At 38.1% G+C, this 10,779-nt stretch overlaps 1 protein-coding gene across 1 annotated transcript; it reads left to right on the plus strand.

The window, feature by feature from the left end:
- The first annotated feature begins 336 nt into the window (after positions 1-336).
- On the plus strand, positions 337-3,072 carry LOC122056521 (pentatricopeptide repeat-containing protein At1g73400, mitochondrial-like). The gene has a single exon (XM_042618499.1). The coding sequence runs from the start codon at positions 579-581 to the stop codon at positions 2,376-2,378; it is 1,800 nt and encodes a 599-aa protein (XP_042474433.1). The 5' UTR covers positions 337-578; the 3' UTR covers positions 2,379-3,072.
- Positions 3,073-10,779: the final 7,707 nt, after the last annotated feature.

Here is a 10,779-nt window from a genome sequence, read left to right on the forward strand (position 1 = left end):
ATTCTGTTAGGTTAAACTGAATAAATAGAATAAGTCAAATCTTAAATTCTCAAATCAAATTCTAAATCTCTAATTTCTAATTAATCGAATAAAAAATTAAAATAGGATAAAAATATATAATTATTAAAAAATTTAATTAATTTAATCAAAAAAATAAATTAGTTAATATTTTTTAGTTTGATTTGTTAAATTTTTATTAAAAAAATTCTGTCAGCTCATTTTTGCTAGGTGAGGAATCGCTTGCGTTCGAATTTAACCAATGAGCAAATCTGAAGAACATCGTCCACCTACAAATTAGTTGAGCCCAATGAAAAAAAAAAAATACTAAAATGTGCTTGATTAGGTTTCTGAGGCCCATGTGAATGAAAGTGTTAAAAAGTAAAAAAAACCCTTTGATACCCCGCTGCCGCCGCCGGTACGAGAGTTCAGGCGAGAAAAATTTGCATTTTTTTTTGCTCTCTGTTAACGCTGTCTCGCGAGGACGTCCTGCTACTGCCACCTCCTCCGCCGCGGCTGCCGCTGCGGTTGGCGACTGAACTCTGTCGTAGCAGTTTATTTCGCCGACAAGGTATCCATAAATGATATCATATCCATTGTTTCCTGCTTTAATTCGAAGATGGAGTGTAGGTCAGAGATCGAATTCGTCAAATTGTATCAGTATAGCTCGATATTTCTCATCATATTCTCGTAATCATCATGATCGCCACCGCTGTTTCAATGGTCAAGCTATTTGGGCTTATTCAAAATTGCGGGTAATTTCCGATCTTCACAATGCGATTTTTCCTCCCAGAACTGCTTCTGATGTTCCTTCCTTTTTCAATCCCCTGTTCTACTCGTCTTCTTCTGACCTACCTGTTCATCCCTACTCATCTTCTTCTGAGCCACCTGCTGCAGATGAATATAGTAGTGGCTCAGTAAACGATGGTGGTAAAGGTGGGGACTTTGGTCCTGCTTCGAACAAGATATACGAAGCCATAATGTCCTCCTCAGGCTCAAGTGGAAAATTGGAGGATGCTCTAGATTCGCTTGCCATCGTACTAACCACTGGACTGGTAGATGATGTCTTGCAAATGTTGCGTTATGAGGAGAAATTGGCTTTCAGGTTCTTCACCTGGGCAGGCCACCAAGATGGCTATACCCATGTGCCTTCGACATTCAATTTCATGATCGATGTATTGTCAAACACAAGATACAAGTCTAAACAATTTGGTGTTGTGTGTGATATCTTGGACCATATGAAGAGAAGCAGCAAGAAGTCTGTCCCAGTTAATGCTTTGGTGACAATCTTGCAGACCTACACAGAGAACCATTTGACTCATATTAAGAAATTTGCAAAGAAGAGAAGAATAAGGATGAAGACTCCGCCCGCAACTGATGCATTTAACTTGCTACTGGATGCTCTCTGCAAGTGCTACCTTGTTAAGGAAGCAGATACAATGTTTCACCGATTGAAGAACAAAGTCACACCGAATGCAGGAACATATAATATTATGTTCTTTGGGTGGTGCAGAGTGAGGAACCCAAAACAGGCCATTAAACTTCTCGAGGAAATGATTCAGATGGGGCATAAACCTGAGAATTTTACATACAATGCTGCAATTGATTCCTTCTGCAGTGCTGGAATGATAAGTGAAGCGGAAGAGCTTTTTGAGTTTATGAGAACTGAAGGATCAACCATATCTTCACCCACTGCCAAGACTTACTCTATAATGATTGTAGCGTTCGCAAAGTTTGATAAGATGGATGCTTGCTTTACATTGCTTAGTGATATGAAAACAAGGGGTTGTCTTCCTGATGTTTCAACCTACAAGGAAATCATCGAAGGGATGTGTTTGGCTGGAAACATTGAAGCGGCTTATAAGGTACTGTTGGAGATGGCTGAGACAGGTTTCCGACCAGATATTCTTACTTATAATTGCTTTTTGAAGGTTCTCTGTGACCTGAAGAAGGATGAAGAAGCTTTACTGCTATGTGATAAGATGATAGAAGCTGGTTGTGAGCCTAGCATTCACACTTATAACATGTTAATGAAAATGTACTTTGAGATGGGTGAACCTGATAGGGCAATTGACATGTGGCAAGAGATGAATAGGAGACGATGTACATATGCTGCAGATACATATTGCATCATGATTGATGGGTTATTTAACTGTGACAGAGCAGAGGGGGCATGTTGCCTTCTCGATGAGATAATAGAACGGAGGATTAAACTCTCCTATTCTGGCTTTGATGCTATTTTGTTGCGATTGTCAGAAATTGGTAATCTCAGTGCCATCCATAGGCTTTCAGAGCATATGAGAACGTTCTATAATGTTGCCATGGCTAGGCGTTTTGCAGTACGTGAAAAGAAGAAGAGAATTAGCTTAAGGAGGATATGATTTTTCAGAGGCAAGTTCAAGATGAATTGTGTAGCTACTAATGTCTGATTTGGGATAAAACTGATAGATTTAGCATGAAGTGCAGCTACCATTGGTAAAGAAGGAAAACTAATTTGGACTATGTTATACTTGTTGAGTAAATTTTCTTTATCCTGTCAAGTTATGTTAAAAGAGCAAGTTGATCTCAGAGATGAGTTCTTTGTCCACTGCTGATATGTGAATTAGTGGTAACCTTCGTGGTGCTTCGATCTACAACGAAATGAGTGAAGAGCTGTGTTTGGATGAAAATGTTGATGCAGCTTGTAAGGTATCCTTGGAATGGCAGAGACAGACTTCTGTCCATATATTCTAATTTATAATTGCTTTCTGAAAATATTCTGCAGCCTGAAGAAGTATGAAGAAGCTTTAATACCATGCAACAGGATGGTGAGGCTGACTGCGAGCCTCCCATTTATCCTGATAACACATTGGAGATCGGTGATCCAGCCATTGCAAGTTCGTCTCAATGCCTATTGTCTGTTCCTATATATCAGTTCGCTTGTTGGTCGATTGAAATGGTTTGGACAAAATTAGATAAAGCCACGAATACTGGAAGCAAGTTTTTGTACCAGATGTAGGTCACGATTCAGAAGCAAGTTTTTGTAGTAATACTGGAAGTCATACACGTTCAAATTGATTAAAATGAGTTTCATAATTGACCACGAATAAACATGCAGTGTATTGTGACAAAGCTAGTTAAACTATGCTACGAGGAAAACTAAGGATGCTGACCTGAATGCTAGTGGTTTTGTTGGATGCCTTTGTTCTTGATGTTGTATGCTGTCTTATGAATATATGTATATGTTTTAACATCTGCACTAGTGAATGACCCGAGCCGATGGGGTGGGGGGACATCGAGAGCGGGAGGCAAAAGGGGACACGAGGTGATTGATAGCCGCCGATGAACATAGAGAGAGGAGAGGGAAAGGTGAGGTGGGGACATTGGTGTACATAGAGAGATAATTTAGTGCACAATTAAAATGGTATATGAGGCATTTTCATATATCTCAAAGCAATCAAGATGTGGAAAGGGGTAAGCATAAGAAGGAAAGAAACACACTAAACATATCTTTGTTATCAATAATAAGTAGATATTTAAGATTTTTTTTAAAAGCAACTAATTAATTGGCTGGCAAAAAAATTCATTTATAATTAATTTCTATTAATGGGATTCAATCTAATCGTCAAAATTAGAACTAATGGTTGGAAGTGATGTGTTAGGGAGGGGGTGAGGGTGAGTGAATATTGATTTTTTTTTCTATAATTAATACTTAAATATTTGCTAATAGTTTAGAAAAGTCAATTAATGAAAAAAAATAAAGAAAGAAAATAAGCACCAACATATTTGATGTACTAGATAGTTTGGATTTTTTTTATTCATATTCTATTTGATCCTTTCATTATGGGAAAAGTTGGGTTTACCATCAAAATAAAATGACCGGTAATCATAGTATTTTAGCCGGTAATATGGATTACCGGTCAAATATGTTTCGCCAGGACTTGGTCAGTAATCCATGGTCATTAAATAGGGATACCCGATCATTATGTTGACTAGTATTTTGTTAAACAATTATTATCCAAACAAATGGCCGGTAAACATTTTCAAAAATAACGGCCAAATATATATTTGGCTGGTATTTTTGTCCAAACAAATGGTCGATAATTTTTTTAAAAAATACCAACCAAATATATATTTGGCCTGAATATTTTGCCCAAATAAATGATAATTTTTTTTAATAATATCAGCCAAATATATATTTAGTTGCTAAATTTTAACCGATCTATATTTTATCGGTATTTTCAATTTAGTTACCAGCCAAAATACATTTAGTTGTTAAATTTAAATTATTATTTTTTACCAATTTATGAAGTGTTTCCACGAAATAATAATTGATAAATTTTAAAACACTAATTAAATAACTGATAAAAAGATAAATTTTATCATACTAGTAAATTATCTAAAAATGACAGAAGAAAGTAAATGACAAAGTAATTGATAAAAGTATGCTACAATAAAATATCTAACTAAAGCATCAAATATTTAGATAATCTTCTCCTTCGTTGGTACGAGTCGACTCAGACTGTTCGAGTAATCCACTATCTTGTTAGCAATTCGAGCCGCAAAAATCGCTTTTTACGTTGCAGAAACCCCAAATGCTAGCCACGGATCCGTGCAAAAAATTAATAAAATTCTTGTACTTATTTCCTACTCTAGATCGATCTACTTTAGATCTACATGGTGAGTGTTATATCTTTGAAGCGAAGCCCTTCGCAAATCCCGCTCATCCAAGGTCCTTCGGATCTCGAGTGTGTTCAAGCGTACAAACCTCTAGTAGTATCCACACGAACAAGAAGTGTTCTCTAACACTCAAGGATGGAGAAGAGAGCACCACAAGTGTGCTAGCACTCCCTAGTGCTCTCGGGTGGGATTGAAAGAAAGGTAGGAGAAAAGCGAAAGATATAATCTCAAACGCTCCTCTTATTTTTCTATGTGACTATCACTCTACCTTTCTTCTTGGATAAACTCACTAACTTTCTTGTCTTGCTTGGAGCTCTCGGCAAAGAGAGGAGAAGGAGCAAGGAAGAAGTAAGTAAGATGATACAAAAATGAATGAATTAATTCAATGTCTATGGCGGACAATGAATCTTCCATTCATATGGTCGGCCACACTAGGAATCTTGCTCTCCCTTGATGATTTGGCAAGAATGTGTTGGCTAGCCATGCCATGTAGGATAAGTTATCCTTCATGAGGTGGCATCAAGTCAAACTTGATATTTCCACTTCCATATGGTCAAGTCAAACTTGATCACTCATCTTCCTTGGTGAGTTAAATCCAACCTAATTGAGTCTAACTCAAAAAACCTAAATTAGATTATTCTTAATCTAATTTTTTTTTTATACATCACATGAACCTAATCCAATGGGTTCATCATATGAACCTAATCTCCATTCACTTGTTCTTTGTGTGTGACCCAATAGGTTCTTGCAACGTTGGCAATATTTCTAAATCTTATTTAGAAACATAAGCAATGAGCGGCATCTAGCAATACATCAATGTTACCCAAGTTGCAAGAATGTTGAGATCCAACATTACCTTCGTGACTACTAATTGTGACTCTCACAATATGGGACAATGCCCTTCTATCCACGATATCTAGATTGATCAAATGAGGCATAAACCATGTCATCCTTGAATCAATCTATGCCTTGAACTCTAAGTGGACTCACTCTAATCAAATGAGCTCAATATCTCATATCGACTCATTTGGGCATGGTCATGCACTTAGTGATCTCACTCTATCAAGAACCAAGATATCACTCCGGTCATATAGGAGGGATAGATCCCATCTACATCACTCACATCCCTCCGCATAATTTGTTACATACCCAGTAATCGCCTTTATAGTCCACCCAGTTACGAGTGACGTTTGACGAAGCTAAAGTATGTAACTCCTTATGTAGGGAACCATGGTGAGTTCAGGTCCAAAGACTAATAGTCATACTAATAGTCACATGAGAAAATATATGACACTCATATAACGATCTATGATACTTTCTCATGGCAAATCATTCAGTATACATTCTCCAATGCATACTCATGTGTCAACTTGATATCTCCATACCCATGACTTATGAGATCAAGTCATCGAGTTGACCTACATGCTAGTCTCGTCACATTAACATTGTTCCTGAATGTTAATACTTGACTAGGAATGATTAAGAGTAGTGTTCTCTATACCATCTCACTATCGATTCAACCAATCGATTGATATAGATAAGAACCTTCTACTCAAGGACGCTATTATACTTAGTTATTTGGCACCAATACAAGTAAGTATAATAACCAAAAACAAATGCCTTTATATACATAAGAATATGATACAATGAGTCCATACAACAATCATCATATGATTGGCTCTAGGGCTCTAACTAACAATCTCCCACTAGCACTAGTGTCAATCAGTGTAGGCTCTAAGGCCCAATGACCTAGTATGATCATCATGCTTTCTCTGTGCCAAAACCTTGGTCAAGGGATCTGCCATGTTAGCTTCTGTGGGTACTCTGTAAATCTTCACATCTCCTCTTTCGATGATCTCTCGAATGAGATGGAAGCGCCGTAGTATGTGTTTGGTCCACTGGTGTGAGCGAGGTTCCTTTGCCTGCGCAATTGCTCCATTGTTGTCACAATAGAGCTCAATAGGATCTGTTATGCTAGGAACCACCCCAAGCTCAGTAATGAACTTGCGGATCCAAACTGCCTCCTTTGCTGCTTTTGATGCAGCAATATACTCGGCCTCTATTGTAGAATCAGCGACTGTGTCCTACTTCGAACTCTTCCAACTCACAACATCACCATTTATGCAAAACACGAATTCAGACTATGATCGATAATCATCCTGGTCAGTTTGGAAGCTAGCATCACTGTAACCCTTTACAGCTAGCTCATCATCGCCTCCATATATCAAGAAATATTCTTTAGTCCTTCTCAAGTACTTAAGAATATTCTTGACCGCTATCCAGTGACTTTCATCTGGATCTGACTGGTATTTGCTCGTCATGCTCAAAGCATACGAGACATCAGGACGAGTATATAGCATGGCGTACATGATAGATCCTATGGCTAAAGCATAAGGGATCTAATCCATGCAGTCTCTTTCCTCTCTAGAAGAGGGACTTTGAGTCTTCGAAAGACTTACACCATGTGACATCGGCAGAAATCCCTTCTTGGAGTTCTGCATGGCAAACCGTAGTAGTACCTTGTCAATATATGTACTCTGACTTAGGCCAAACACTCTCTTAGATCTATCTCTATAGATCTGTATGCCTAGAATACGGGCTGCTTCACCTAAGTCCTTCATTGAGAAACAATTCCCTAGCCAAGTCTTTACAGACAGCAGCAAAGGGATGTCGTTCCCAATAAGTAGTATGGCATCCACATACAATACAAGGAAGATAACTGTGCTCCCAACAACCTTCTTGTAGACACAAGGTTCATCTTCATTCTTGATGAAACCAAACTATTTGATCACATCATCGAATCGAAGATTCCAGCCCCGAGAAGCTTGCTTTAGTCCATAAATGGACTTATGCAGCTTGCATACTCTGCTAGTATGCTGTGGATTTACAAAACCCTCAGGTTGTGTCATGTACACATCCTCGAGCAGGTTTCCATTCAGAAACGTGGTTTTGACATCCATCTACTAGATCTCATAATCGTGGTATGCTGCAATAACAAGCAAGATCCGAATGGACTTAAACATCGCTACTGGAGAAAAGGTTTCATCATAGTCAATACCATGAATTTGCTTGAAACTTTTAGCTACCAAGCGACCCTTATAGATAAGTTCATCCATGTCAGTCTTTCTCTTAAAGACCCACTTACACCCTATGGGTTTGACGCCCTCAGGTGGATTAACCAAAGTCCATACTTGGTTGGTGTACATGGATTTCATCTCGGATCTCATGGCCTCTAGCCATTTCTCAGAATCTAGTCTCATCACAGCTTCCTGATAGGTGGTAGGCTCATTCTCATTGAGTATAGCGTCATCAGGGTCAGACAAGAGAAATGAGTATCTCTTAGGCTGACGACGTACCCTATCAGATCTGCGAAGAGGTATGTCTACTTGAACTGGTTGTTGCTCAACTCCTTGTGCAACAATCTCATCATCCATAACTCTTTGTGGTTCTAGTTCAACTTCCATCAAGGCCTCAGTGCTATGGTCCATATCTTGAACTTCTTAAAGATTGAACGTACTCCCACTAGTTTTTCTAGAAACAAAATCTCTTTCTAGAAAAACCCCAGTCTTAGCCACAAACACTTTGTACTGAATGAGAATATAGAAGTAATATCCCTTCATTTCCTTGGGATATCCTACAAAATAGCACTTATCGAATTTGGGTCCCAGTTTGTCCGAGACTTGACGTCGAACGTAAGCCTCACAACTCTAAATCCTCATAAAAGACATCTTAGGATTTCTCCCAGTCCATATCGTATATGGTGTTTTTATCACAACTTTAGTTCGTGTTTGACGACATGGTAATCTACAACACAAAAATGCAAAAAATAAATATCATATTCCAATTATCATTTAATTAGGCCTTTAATTAAATGATGCTCCCACTGAATTATAGAACTTTTATAGAATCAAGTCAGGGATGTGGTCAAATCACACTTACTAGATTCTAACCAACTAGCTATAATTTTTGTGGGACAAGATCCACATCATACTACGCCTTGAGTTAGCTTTGGCTAAATCACCCAAGACTTAGTATGATCGGTAGGTAAAATTACCAATTACATCTCTATGCAACTCTTGTTTATAGGATCAAGATCCGCATGTATATTAAAACTTGAGTTAGCTTTGGCTAAATCACCCCAGATTTAATATAAATGTGATTTTGTCCTATCTTCCAACTATTGGATAATACCTATAGTTAAATCTGATTTAACTAGTTATACTCAATCTAATTGAGTTTGTCATAACCCATGCGTTGATATGCGGGACCAAGATTGTCCCTCCGCACCCTACCAAGATAATATGCGTTGTTCTGCTTTGGCAGATTCAACAACATGTGATCGAGGTAGTGATGGGTATCACGGCATGGTAGGCATTTTTTGATTTAATTTGATTATGATATAATCTAATCGAGGATGTTTATCAAATACGCATAAAGGCACTAATTTCAATAAATTATCAATATATATATATATATATATATACATATATTAATTAACTATTTAATTAAATTGTGATGAGATCATGGCCCTACTACTATCTTCTCAAGCCAATGAGAAGATCGGATGATCAACTTAGGGTTAGCTACTTCATCAAGCGCCTTCTTTGACCACCATGTGTTGACTTCAGCCTCCTCGTAACTCCTCCTTGAGTGGACCTTCCACGACTTCAATTTTGTACATTACAAATGTGAAACTCGAGTTACATTCGAGTTTAAAACTATTTTACAACCAGAATATAAAAGAGAGGGCACGACACGTAGGTCGCGTAGCAAATACAACACGCACAACACAAAGATAGTGCGCATGCCATATTATGAATTATAACACATTATTAACCAATCGTATTGGGTCTTTTGAGCCATGATCATCACAACATCACAGATAATTCTAAATTATGTATTTTATAAATTTCTATAATTTTACTACTATTTTATCTATTTTACGAGTTACAACTTCCCGGCGGTTCCGATTAGCGATTTTCTGGCGCAATCGCGAAACAAAGCCCCTTGTGGGGTTAGGGGCAGCACCCCTACTCGTGATATAACCATCGCGAGTGTTCCTAAGCGATCCTACAACGCCTTAAGTTGCTGTTCCAAACAAAATAAATTTGTTTGGGCAAGACCTTGTCGTTTCGGAAGGTTTTTCTCGGTCGTCGAAGCCTACAAGTGACCAAACACTTGTTGCTTCGCTTCTACGAGAAAAATACTCATAAAATTCATAAAATTAGTAAAATCACAGAGACTTAAAGAAATGAAACTTTTTCATAAAACAAAAATTGAAACAAGTACAAGTTCGCACGTGGCTCTGATACCACTTTTAGCAATTCGAGCCGTAAAATTCATTTGTGCGTTGCGGAAACCCCGAATGCTAGCCACGGATCCATGCAAAAAATTAATAAAATTCTTGTACTTATTTCCTACTCTAGATCGATCTACTTTAGATCTACATGGTGGGTGTTATACCTTTTAAGCAAATCCCTTCACAAATCCCACTTGTCCAAGGTCCTTCGGATCTCGAGTGTGTTCAAGCGTACACACCTCTAGTAGTATTCACACAAACAAGAAGTGTTCTCTAACACTCAAGGATGGAGAAGAGAGCACCACAAGTGTGCTAGCACTCCCTAGGGCTCTCGGGTGGGATTGAAAGAAAGGTAGGAGAAAAGCGAAAGATATAATCTCAAACACTCCTCTTATTTTTCTATGTGACTATCACTCTACCTTTCTTCTTGGATAAACTCACTAACTTTCTTGTCTTGCTTGGAGCTCTCGGCAAAGAGAGGAGAAGGAGCAAGGAAGAAGTAAGTAAGATGATACAAAAATGAATGAATTAATTCAATGCCTATGAATCTTCCATTCATATGGCCGGCCACACAAGGAATGCAATTAATTGCATTCAATGAATCTTAATGCATTCATTTGGGCGGCCAATGAAACTTCCATTCATGTGGCTAGCCACACTAGGAATGCAATTAATTGCATTCAATGAATCTTAATGCATTCATTTGGGCGGCCAATGAATCTTCCATTCATATGGCCGACCACACTAGGAATCTTGCTCTCCCTTGATGATTTGGTAAGGATGTGTTGGCTAGTCATGCCATGTAGGATAAGTTATCCTTCATG

The sequence above is a fragment of the Zingiber officinale genome, chromosome 3B (assembly GCF_018446385.1).
Source record: "Zingiber officinale cultivar Zhangliang chromosome 3B, Zo_v1.1, whole genome shotgun sequence".
Classification (NCBI taxonomy): Eukaryota; Viridiplantae; Streptophyta; class Magnoliopsida; order Zingiberales; family Zingiberaceae; genus Zingiber; species Zingiber officinale.

Coding starts and splice junctions, on each gene's coding strand:
- LOC122056521 (XM_042618499.1), top strand. CDS start 579: ATGATATCATATCCATTGTTTCCTGCTTTAATTCGAAGATGGAGTGTA.